Source organism: Macrobrachium rosenbergii, chromosome 17, assembly GCF_040412425.1.
Source record: "Macrobrachium rosenbergii isolate ZJJX-2024 chromosome 17, ASM4041242v1, whole genome shotgun sequence".
NCBI lineage: Eukaryota > Metazoa > Arthropoda > Malacostraca > Decapoda > Palaemonidae > Macrobrachium > Macrobrachium rosenbergii.
In genome coordinates this window covers 38,907,462-38,920,164 of record NC_089757.1, presented here as the reverse complement: position 1 = coordinate 38,920,164, position 12,703 = coordinate 38,907,462, and the positions used below count along the sequence as shown (strand labels likewise).

Sequence of the window (12,703 nt, the reverse complement as noted above, 5' to 3'; positions counted from 1 at the left end):
ATCAGCAAGGTTATACCTAGAAATTGGTGGTTGTAATGGAATTTCACCGCTGACACGGGACTGACTCAGAAATGCTTATATTTACACAAAAAGAATATCGACGATGAATGTGTTATCTAGAGCCATGGCGTCTGAAGTGATATTTCTACTGATGAACTCAAACTTAGAATCCATGGTTAGTTTACAAGGCACAATCCAGGGATATTCCATTGTAAATTGGTCCGTCTGAAATGAGAGGTTCAGGTATTACAAGCCAGTAAATGGAGGAGAAATACTCAGGAATTCGGGGCCACGCTGAGGGCGCCACAAGGCCTCGAATGAGCAAAGATAGGCAGTCACTTAAAACATAGACATCTGAATAGCACTGGTATCACGTAGGCAAAGGAAAGTGGAAATACTGGGCCCTTAAAAGGAACACTTGAACTGCACCGTGATTGATAAGGACTCTCATCAAGCACTCTACTGCTGAGAGGAAGGGGGTCTCCAGCGAAGAATGGCGAAGATGGGGTCTGTGGATCACTAGGTGTACATGACTGATGTGTGTTCCCGTGACGAAGATTGGGCATCAATCACTCTCCAGTATAGCGGTCTCGCTGCCTTATGGCAATCCTGGGTCTCATGACTTCAAGGACGCCTCTCGAGTATCTGACTCTCATTTCTTGGTCTGTCCCCATTTCAGGCATCGCCTGAGGGAAGGGGGTGTGGGGGACAGTGCAGGAGTCATCTTCCATGAGTCATGTGTCCAGGTGTGCTGAACATCTGGTTGCTTCTTGACGGGGTACCTGCAAAAGAATCCCACACAGTTCACTCTGCCCCAAAAGAGAAAGTTGTAAAGTAGCTTAAGGATGCTAAGCTTCTTTAGGGAGGGGCCTTAATCCCTCTTTTCCCTACCTTCGACCTGCACTAAGCAAATGCCCGGTCAAGGATAAAACAATAAAACAGTGTGTTTTTATGGCTGCTTCAGAGATATAATATATATATATATAGTTATATATATATATATATATATATATATATATATATATATATATATATATATATATATATATATATATATATATATATATATATTTGTTTAATAATCATCTCCATCTCACATTCTACGAGTATCCTTTGTCATAAAGAGAGAGAGATTCTTTGCCCAGGTGCTAATCCGCTTCACGGTCAATATGTCAAGATGATTGACAGTTAGGCCTTCGTCCCTCCCCATAAGTTGTAGACAGGAAAAGGTTAGGAAAACAAGAATTGAGGTAAAATCTTACCTAATTTACTATATTTTCCCTTAATTGATATTTTTTTGTGTTTACATTAATATTATTTGAAAATTAATAAATCAAATATTTACCACACAAAACAAATACACATACACATTACATATGCATAAAAATTCTCTCTTGTATCTCTGAGAGAGAGAGAGAGAGAGAGAGAGAGAGAGAGAGAGAGAGAGAGAGAGAGAGAGAGAAAAAAAAATACAACTCATACACTAGTGACAGTACATACGCAGAGCATTGAGCTACAAGCTCTGTGATTGGCTACTTCCAACGCCTTCAGCCAATAGTGTGTCGTCATGGAGAGAGAGAGGTTGAATATAATTTTTTTATACAGCACGTATTGTGAGATAATAGATCGATATTGAGTACTTTAACATTTGATTGATATTTTGCTGTTTTTACATTATTATTAACCCTTATGGGACAGGCTAAATATTTATCAGTTACACCCCCAGACTGGGCAAACTTTAAGGTTGGCCAATTTAAGAAAAAAAACACATCAATGGAAAGAGGAAGAAATGCAGATGCACATGGTGTAAGAAAAAAAATTCTGAAAATCTTTCCCTATCTTCCATGGGAAGTTGAAAGTGACTTCAGCAAACCCCCTGTATTCGTGGTCTCACTATTCGCGCACTCACGTATTCGTGGATTTCTCTGTGGAACATATATACCCATAATTCATGGAAATTTCTCCCATTCGCAGTATTTTTCACTGAGAAATATTCACTAATTACTGTATTTTCATATCATTTTCATGACTAAATGCACTTTTTGTGATAAAACTATTAAAGTACTCAGGTACAAGAATTTTTAGTTTTTTTGTGTTTAAACAATCAAAATAGGCAGTTCGAAGTGTAATTAGAGGGGTTTTAAGTATTCGTGGGGGGGGGCATTGCGGTACCCATCCCCCACGAATACGGGTGGTTTACTGTATTTACCACCCTATGTGGGGCCTCTTTTACAAGACCCTCGTAAAAATATGTTAATTTTACCAAGTTATGCATGTTTTTTCTAATAATTTAATTTATTGTGTAGAATTTTAATTACAGCTCACACACATTATCATAACGGATAAGAACTAAAATCAGTAAAAAATTTTGGGTATATTTGTTGTAAAATATTTATGAGATTTACTGAGATGGGGAGATGCAGTAACTTTTTGTGAGGTATACATGTTTTTTCTCGTATTTCTATGCTTTTTTCTTTGCAAAATTACAATTATAGCTGACACACTATCATAAAACATAAGAAATAAAACCAACAGCAATCCCTGGGTATATTTATGAGCAATAAAATAAAAAGCCTTCCTGGAACAGCAGAGAGACAGTACATTCCCTTCTGAAATCTCAAGGCACACTAATCGATGTCTCTCCCGAGCTGAGCTAAATAGTTGCCATAAGTCATATATGGCCCATTGAAGTGCCATGAACATTTTTCTTGCTAAATTCATCCAAACCAAATGGCGTGTAATATTAATACTCATATGAGGATTCCCATCCATCACCCAAACCTATTATAGATACTCATATGAGGATTCCTGTCCATTAGGGGTTAATATTTGAAAATTGGTAAGTCAATTATTTATATGCATAAAAATTCTCTATTATCTCAGTGAGAGAGAGAGAGAGAGAGAGAGAGAGAGAGAGAGAGAGAGAGAGAGAGAGAGAGAGAGAGAATACATATACAAAGCATTGAGCTATAAGCTGTGTGATTGGCTACTTTTCCAACCCCTTCAGCCAATAGTGTGTCATCATGGAGAGAGAGAGAGAGGGTGAACATCGTTTTTTTTTATACAGTACAGTACACATTACGATGATAATATAGATCAATATTGAGGGATTTAACACTAACATTTGATTGATATTTTGCTGTGTTTAGATTAATATTATTTGAAAATTAGTAATTTTTTTATCATAAAAAGGGGATTTTGACAAAGGAAAAATCTATTTCTGGAGAGGGGACCGTGTCACCCGGTGAAAAAGTCCATTCAGCACTTATTTCTAGGTAATTCCATTGCTAGATACCAGAGAAAGCTAAATGAAATGCTGGAGTTACTACCCCCAGAGCGAGCTCCATTAGATGGAGTCGTGTATGGAAAAGGGTGAACTATAAAAACACGGAACCTTATCCTATAGAGATCCCAAAGTCAAAAGTCCCACAGAGAGGTGCCACAAATCCATGCACCACTCATGGACAGTACACAAATCACCGCTTAGCTGCATTCCATGAAAGCATCACCCCACCAGAATGATGTTTACTATGGGGGGGGACACGACACATGACAGAGGTGGGTCACCAGGTGACACGGTCCCCTCTCCAGAAATAGATTTTTCCTTTGTCAAAATCCCTTTTCTGGATCGGGTCCCCGTGTCAGCGGTGAAAATTAAGAGAGAAATAAATATCATTCTTAAACTGTAAGAGATAACAAAATGTAAGGGGAACAGAAGACCAAAGGTCCACTAAAAAATTTTTAATTGCTAGTAATAACAACAATAATGTACAAATGAAACTGATGGGAGCTTAAAGTTAACATGACAATATAAAAATATATACTTAAACAAAATAACTATACAAAATTGAAAACATTATAACATAAATGTGTCAATTAGACAAATATACAGATAACACGGTCAGGTTAGAAAGTCAAGGCACGCCTGACTGAAATGACTGTAAGGGGATAACTGAGGCAGTGGAGAAAGAATTGACTAGGAATTAGAAAGGGAACCAGAGGGAGGGACAACGTTCCCTGCCGCGACTGCTGAGAATTTAAGAGCTTCTAAGGATTTCAAATAGTGACGTTTGAAAACCAAGGGTGACTTCCAACCAGTGTATTTGGTAAGATCCGTGAAATTCATGTAATGGAAGTAGTTAATGGAGGTGGCCACAGCTCTAATATCATGAACCCTTGGGACTGAGTCAGGATTAGCCTGCTTGATAAAGTAAAGGATTTGTTGTCTAATAGCAGACATAGAGATATTAAAAATACAGTAATTAGTGATATTGCTCTAAGGAAAAATCCGCGAATTAGTGAATTTTCCTGCGATATATTTAGAGATAATGTTTCACAGAAAAATTCGCGGTTAACTGTGAATCCGCAAATGCTGAACCGCGATCTAGTGGGGGTCCTCTGTTTATACATACAGATATATATAGTTTCAGAAAATTTGAAAAACCGCTCTCCGATGGTTGGCAATGCTGCGGTTGGCTAAGGAAATGTTGGTAACACTGACAAAGAGACTGTACTCTGTTGTTTGAAGTGTTGTGAGATGGGAAAGTATTGACAACTTCACCCTGATTGGATGCAGAGTGTATATTAAGTATTGAATATTTTTATTTATTTGTGCATGTTCTTAAACATTTTTTTTTGGAATTCATATAGTTTTTGCAATTCTGTGTGCAATAAAGGGACATGAGTGCATTTGATGTTGACAAGCCATCAATAAAGGCTGAAGGGGAAGGTTGGTCAGGATCACTTGAAATGTAATGCTGTTTCTTACATTAATTTTTTCTTTTTTCGCCATATGGTTAGTCATGAATGTTTGTAACCCAGTCATATTCATAGGGCCAATTTCAGCTTGCAGAAGTTTAATGGTTCAGATGATGTATTGAGTAATTGTTTCCTGAATTTCTATATGTAAATGAAAGAATCCAAATGACAGTGCCTTCACTTCAAATTAATTTTTTAAGTTTTACTTACCTCTTGGAAAAGTGCTTTAGATTTAATACCAATTTTTTTTTTTCACAGATAAATTTGACCAATTTTGGGCTATTAATAGAAAACTTATGGAATGTTGTTCTGATGAGGGATTTAAACACATTCCATTCCGTCTTCACACACTTTACCGACCACCCATACAAAAACTTATAAAACCCCTCACTGATGATGGGAGGAAAGTCACCTTGGCAGATCTCCTTCATGATGCCTTACCAGATACCATAGGGGAAGGTAAGTACTTTTATTTCATGAGGATTTGTTTTTTGACCACACCAAAATATAAGAACCAGTTTCATACCTTCATCATTCCTTAATTCAAGGATATTTAACTGAAACGGATGCAGAACTAATCAGAAATTGTATGGATGAATTTTATTGTCATTTATGTATTGGTTAATAAATTTTGCTGATAGAGTTAGGCTAGAAGCAGTCTTTTCTTTTTTTGACATGTTATTTGTGAGAGGCCAGATTAAATAACCCTAAAAGAGTTCAGAGGTCTGGTGAAACAAATCATATATAACTAACTAACTAGTTATTCTGATCACTACTCTAATGAGTGAAAATGAAAATTTTGTTTATTTTGTAACATCATCTCATGCTTTCTTGAGGCATGTTTAAAAGAGAGAGAGAATATGATAGATGTGCCAAAAAACATGTTTGAGAATGTATGGAATTTCCATTGTAAATCATGGTTTTTAGCTATTTCTCCCATGATATGTACCTCAGAAACTTTTCATTTTGCCTTCATAAGATTTCCATTTTGCCTTCATAAGCTTTCCATTTTACATTCCATGGCTGTCTCTTTTGTATTCTTTGAATTCTTTGTAACTGCTTTGAAAAGCCCAGTCTAACAGGACACTGAAGCACTGAATTCTGAATATCTCTGCACGTCAGTCAAAGTCGTTTGGTTCCAACTACTGTGTGTACCTGTTGTATATTTCTTTCACCATTCTTGTCTTCTTTCATGAAATTTCTTAGGTTTCTTTTCTTTTTTTCTGTAAGATTTAACTGGCACAAATCTGGTTAAATGTATTTTTTCCTTTGAATATTCTCTTATATTATTAGTTCACTTTACTCGGCAGCTTGAATTCAAAACTTTGCGGGTAACACTTTGCACGTCTGTAGGTGACCAGTTCTGCCCACTAGCGGGAATGTTAGGAACGACTATAGCAGACAACCTCAATCTGTTCCTGCTGTGCTCGGTTGAAGACCAAGTATGGTGGCAGCTGTATTCATTATTTTCTGGATATATATCTGGATTTCGGCGGTGTACACATCCACTGGAACGTGTATTAGTAGTAACCTTCATGGAATCTCAGGATGAGTTTTTTCCTTGTTTTTGTTATAGATTCATTATCAGAACTTTTGTCTAAAAGTCTTTCGTTTACATCTAGGCTTGCGAGCCGCTGATAATAACTCTGTCTCTGCCCTTAAGTAATCCCCGTATGTGTTACGCCATTCCTTTAGGCTAAATCTTTTGCATTCTGTTCTGTTTACCAGGTCTAGATTACTTGCAAGCCTTTGGTATAATTTTGCCTTAAAATTAATTTTCGAATGGTGTTTTCCCAGCTTAGACACTCGTAAGCTCCAATATAATTGCTTTAAAAGTAGTTCTTCAATGTTTCATTGTTCTTTTAGGATAATCCAGGCAAAACATTTTTTGCCTTGGCTACTTGTGTGCTGCTGATGTAGTTTTGCCCACAAATGTAATTCTTGCATCTTATGCAGACTACTTGCAAGCCTTCAGTATAATTTTGCCTTAATATTAATTTTCAAATGCTGTTGTCCGGGCATAGGCACTTGCTAGCCACCGACTATTTGCCTTAACGTAATTCTTGAATGTTTCATCATTCTTTTAGGCTAATCCAGGAAAGGTTTTTTTTTTTTTTTTTTTTTTTTTCGTAGGCTACTTGCGAGCAGCCGATATGGTTTTGCCCTAAAAGTAATTTTTGAATCTTATGCCATTCCTTTAGTCCAAATTTTTACATCAGTGGGGTTTACAGGGCGTAGACTGTTCGCAACCTGTTGTTATATAATTGCCTTGAAAGTAATTCTTGGATGTTTCGTCATTCCTTTAGGCCAAAGGTTTGCATTTTATGTTTGTTTACCTAACCTAGTGGACTTGCTAGCCGTCGGTAAATAATATTACCTTAACCCTCACATTTTCCTTGCAGAGAATTGAAAGTGTAAGGGCAGAAAATAGTAAGGAGAGAAGGGTGCTTATTTCGCAGCTCACAGATATTATAGCAAGCTTCCTCTTGACTTGAGGCAGTTTGGGGATTTAAAGTCTTGCAAACAAACTCTCTATACTTTTTTGTTTATCATTGCTGTGATATGGAATATCACAGTGAATCTGGAACATGCAATGTGATGAAGCATGCTCAGGGCAATACATTTGATGAATAAACTTTTAATTTGATAATGGAGACCCTGCAAACACTTCTGAAGTGGTGCGAGACCTAGATAAGTGTCAACAAGTAACAAGTTATAACAACACTTTTTGTCAGCCAAGAATCAGTCCCAGTATAGTATTTGCCTTGTCAGTATATTGTGTAGAGTGCTAGCTTCCTCAGTACATTTACGAAATTGTACCTTTTTTTCCGAGAAGTTTCTCATGCCTCCTGTGCAAGGATAACACTAAAAATAAAAGTAATAAAACTAAAAATACTAAATATATAATTAAAAATACTAAAATAAATAAAAATACTTAGGTTGATGCACAGATCGTGCACGTTCCACACTCCAGTAACCAGCAGCAGCCACTGGTGCCCATTTCAGCCTGACGCCAGGTCATGATACGACCGCTAGATGGTGCCCACTGGTGCCATCTACCGTCTGGTGCCAACTCGTGCTCTGCTCAACCAAAGGCTCCCAAAAGTGCCTGAGCGCCCACGGGCGACTCCTACCATCTGGCGCCAACTTGTGCTTTGTGCAGCCAAGGCGCCCATAAGTGCCCGAACGCCCAAGTGCGCCCACAGGGGGCAACTGTAGCAGTCAGCCAGGCATGTACAAAGCTGACATACCCTTTTTCTCTCCTTCTACTAGCCCTATGTGTTTATCCACTGGCTTCTGTGCCTAGCTTCGTAGCTTCCTTCCCATACCATCGCCAGTCTTGTGTCTGGGTTAACAGAAAATTAACCTTGCAAGTGAGTGTTGTGCAGTGGAGGAGGTGATTATCCGGTCTGCCGGTTCTCTTAGACCTAAGTCACCGCCATATTCCCCTAGACCTGGGGGGAGTCATACTGAAAGTCCACTGGAGGCTGGTGGGAAGTCCTCCAGGTAGTTGCCCCCTCTGTCAAGCCTGTTGCACAGTCCCAGGTATTGGCAGCCAGCCACTGAAAATGCGTCTTGGTGGAAGTGTAGTAGAGGAGGTGGTTGCTTGTCCTGCTGACTCTCCTAGACGAAGGTCCCTGTCAGACTCCCCCAAACCTGGGAGGAGGCACACTGGAAGTCAAAGGGAGGTCGGTGGGGTTTACCCACGGGTAGTTGCCCCCTAAGTCGAACCTGTAGCACATTCCCAGGTATCGGCAAACAGCCACTGGAAAAGCATCTTGAAGGATGTGCTGTGTTAGACAGCCACTGGAAAGGCATCTTGATGGATGCGTAGTGTTATCATTTCTCATCAAATTGGCATCTTCCTGAGCACCTGGCGCTATCCTACTAGTGTCTGGCGCCAGTTCCTGTTCTCTTAGCGCCTATTCCCAGATGCTTGACACCAGTTCCCAGGTGCTCAGCGCTCTCTTCAGTACCTGGTGCCAACCTTAAGAGCTCCCATCATCCACTCTCATGTGCCTGGCTCCAGCCTTCTAGTGTCTGGTGTCAATTCCTCTTTAGTACTTGGCGCCCGTCTTTGCTAAGAATTCTGTTGTTCTTTCTTGAGCGCCATTCTCTGATGTGAGCATTTCTCTTGGGAGCTTCAGTGCTTCTTGACCTTAGTTTACACCTGGACTGCGGTAGGTCTCTCTAGACGAGATTTCACTCCTAGTGTATGTACATAGAGGAGGAAGGCTCATTTTCTCACTCATTTTCTCTCCAAGCAAGAGAACCTCTACTGTTAACAGATCGGATTCAATTTCATTCAAATCGTCTAAAGTTCTTGTAGACGAACTGAGAGCAGGTACTTCTCATGTCCCCTGGTCTGGCAGGAACTGTGGAGTCCATGGGGCAGACCATCTGTGTCCCTATTTGCCACCTCAAGGAACCTTCAAACCTTTAGTAATCACCAGTACAAGGCTTTTCTGCTAGTCTTATTGCTTAAACTAGTGTGGTTGCTGAGGTCATTCTCCTAGCCCCATGTGCCATTCTAAGTGGGCAGTCTCTACCCCTCTTCTTGGAGACATCTATGGCCCATTTCTGTACCTGAAGAGATCTACATCTTTTGTACTCCATCAGTAAGGGTATTGATCTATAAACTAAGTGCTTAAACACAGAGGCCTAGCTTCTGACGACCTTATCCGGTCTTTGATGCATCCAAGTGAGGAAGGAATCCGGTCTTCTGGAGCCTGGATGTATTCTGAATGACTGAAGAGTCCCTTGTTTGATCCTCTGCATTCCTCTTCTCGGCAACCTTACACGGAAGACACCCTTCCGAGTGACCTCTGGCTTCAACTAGGAAGCACTAGTGAGATCTAAGTCATCATTTAGAGAAGGTATTTTCATAGGGAGCCACTTTTTTCCTCGTTTATCCTGGGATTTTAAGCCGTAATGAGGATCCTTTCAAGCCCTAGATCCATCCCTTCTCCTTTAGGAAGTGAACGGACATCATTGACTGAAGAAGAGAGAACCTTCTGTCCAGCTACAGCTTTTGGGTTTTTACTTGAACAGAATCGGACTAAGATCACATCTTGAAAGGGCTTATGTTTTGAATGCTTAAGGAAACATTTTGCCTTTTGGGTGAAAGTCAAGGACATCAGAGCAGCCTCTTCCTCCTTAGCTTTCAGACTCATGTCCTTTACTTCTATTCTACTTAGTCCTACTGGAATTATATTCATCCTCTGCGTCTCTACTTCCACATAACCCTACTGAAAGTATAGTGGTCTCCGTTTCTCGCTTTCTTTTCAAATGATCCCAATCATCTTGCTCGCCTGTCGCCTAGTTCTCTTTGTGACAGCTACAGTCTGGCGTCAGCTGCTGTCTTGCGCCAGCTATGGAGCTTCCAGAGCCACGAGCTTCTGGCTCGTCTGGCTCCCAGCTCGCCTGGCGCCAGCTCCCACGAGCGCCTGCTAGCTCCCACGGGTGCCTGTTAGCTCCCACCAGCGCCTGCTAGCTACCACGGGCGCCCGCCAGTTCTGAGCTCTTAGCTCAACTGGCGCTCAGTGCTTCTGGTGCCAGCTACAGCCTGACACCAGATCATTCTCCAAGCGTTCAAGCCCTCTCCAGCTCTGTTGGAGAATAGAGATCCATTTCATTCACTGACTAGAATGTATTGCCGTCTTGGACTTCTAACTCGGAATTAAGAGAGCAGTTTGCCTTCTTTTAAGTAAAGCTAAAGATGTCATGGTAGCCTCTACCTCTTTAGCTTGCATATATTTTATGTCTCGGACGTCCATTCTGCCTTTGAACTACTGGGAATGTAATGGTTCCTTGTGTCTCACAATTTTTAATGGAAGTTAAACAGTGTTGAATCTTTCAGTGCCTTGAGATCATTTCTAGTGACTGGCATGGTATCGCGGAAGGTAGCATAGGATTGTTTTTTCCTACTGTCTCTTCACCTTGTAATAAGGTGTCGAGCTTTTTTCAGAGCCAGGGGTACAATGTACCTGAAGCATCCACCACTCTCAGTAGATGGGTTGTGGTTTTATTTACGGTAAGTGTAGGTGACAATGCTGCCTGGTTTTCATTTTGGTGCTATGCCCAGGACAAGGGCGAGCACCTATCATGCTTTGCTGGCCACAGAATACTTCCTTCGCTACAAAGTTCCCTCCAAGTAGGAGGCGACCCTTGGCTATACCGCCACACCGCTGCAAGTTAAGATGAGAACCTGCTAGAGACAGTATCCCAGTAGCTCTCTTAGCTGATAGGTAATAACAAGCATTGGTTTTCAGTGCTAGCTGTTTTTCCTATTTTCAAATTCATTACATGATGTTTTTGGAGTGGGAATCAGCTATGTAATTACTTGGTAATTTACTTATATAAAAATGAAATTTTTATAATAAAATAAAGTTTTATATATACTTAGCAAGTAATTACATGATTGGAGCCCACCCTCCTCCCTGCTGATGGACATAAGGCATGAACAGATTGAGGTTATCTGCTAAAGTCGTTCCTAATATTCCTGCTAGTGGGCGGAACTGGTCACCTACACAGACGTGCGAAGTGTTACCTGCGAAATTTTGAATTCAAGTTGCCATGTAAAGTGAACTGATAGCTACGTAATTACTTGGTAAGTATATATAAAACTGTATATTATTATAAAAATGTAATTTTAGGAAGATATATATTCCTTTCAAGAGAAAAGCTTTTCAGACCCCATACTTGATTTTATTATGATGTATAATAGTTTTGAAGGTTCAAAACTACATCTAAAACTAAACTAATATCCTTACTTTAATGCAAATTCATTACTACATTTTTAACCGTTACAGGTGACCGAATCGTGATCCAAGGTATTGAAACTCCCCTAGATACACCAGTACAATGGCTAAGTGAACATCTCAGCCATCCTGACAACTTTCTTCATATAAGTTATATTCCTGCTCAAGCCTGACTTCATTCAGAGTTTTCGATAGAATGTTTAGTGTCATTTTTCTTCTCATTAATGAATTAAATGCATTGTGTAAATAAACTTGTACAATTGAATCATGAAATGAGTTTTGGAAACCTTTGTAATAGACAGGAGGGTTGTATGAAACAGCCTTGATATGGTAGTTATATTGCCAATTAATGTACTTTCAAAGTTTACAGCTATGGTGCATTATTTGCAGGAATTTTCCATATTATTTGTACCTCTTTCCTTTGTGATATAGATATTAGCCGACCAATGCATTCTACCAGCCAAAGACTTCATTAGATAACTCTTGTATACAGAAAAAAAATTTATTTAGATATTAAGTCATTATTTAAGTATTTATAATTTTTCATATTCATAAAATGAAAAATTATTATTGATTGGGTAACTCCACCATTCATGAGGGCAGGAGATGAGTCTGTTCGTTTTCTTAGCAGGATTTCACAAGCAGTCAAGGTAGTGTCAAGTGTTGCATTATAATTGGTGCCATAAGAAGGGTCCAGAATAGTAATGAGTATCTTTTTTTTATATGATTAGATTTGGATACTTTGCATTTTTACTACATCTGAACCATCACCTCAGACCTGGAGATACTTCTGTTAACTCTTTTAAGGGTTGTTAATATATGCCTACTAGTTTTGTTTTTAACATTTACAATCTTTTCAGCATTATTTTGATCATTTTCTTCCTTTTGCCTGTTGTGTAGAAGGCACTTCATTTCATTCATATCATACTTCCACTGAAGTAAAGAATGCTTGAATCATATAAATGGAGTTTTATTTTTCCACTTATATCAAAATTACTTTGAATTGAAACAATAACTTTCTCAATGGAAATGTACTAGTGAGAGGTTAAGAACAAAGTGCTGTATTTATATGAAAATTCTTTATTTTCACATACTGTATAAGGTAAAGATAAAGGTAATGTGTGACACTGTATATACATTAAAGCAATCATCATTGTGCTATATACATCTATTCTGTATTGAGT

At 39.2% G+C, this 12,703-nt stretch overlaps 1 protein-coding gene across 3 annotated transcripts in view; it reads left to right on the top strand.

The window, feature by feature from the left end:
• Atg5 (autophagy protein 5) overlaps positions 1-12,482 on the top strand; it is a 125,759-nt gene extending 113,277 nt beyond the window's left edge. For all 3 annotated transcript variants that reach the window (XM_067119909.1, XM_067119912.1, XM_067119910.1), the window contains 2 exons: positions 5,017-5,217; positions 11,571-12,482. In XM_067119909.1, the coding sequence (XP_066976010.1) occupies positions 5,017-5,217; positions 11,571-11,692 (323 nt within the window). In that variant the 3' untranslated portion in view covers positions 11,693-12,482. The remainder of the gene's footprint in view (positions 1-5,016; positions 5,218-11,570) is intronic.
• Positions 12,483-12,703: the final 221 nt, after the last annotated feature.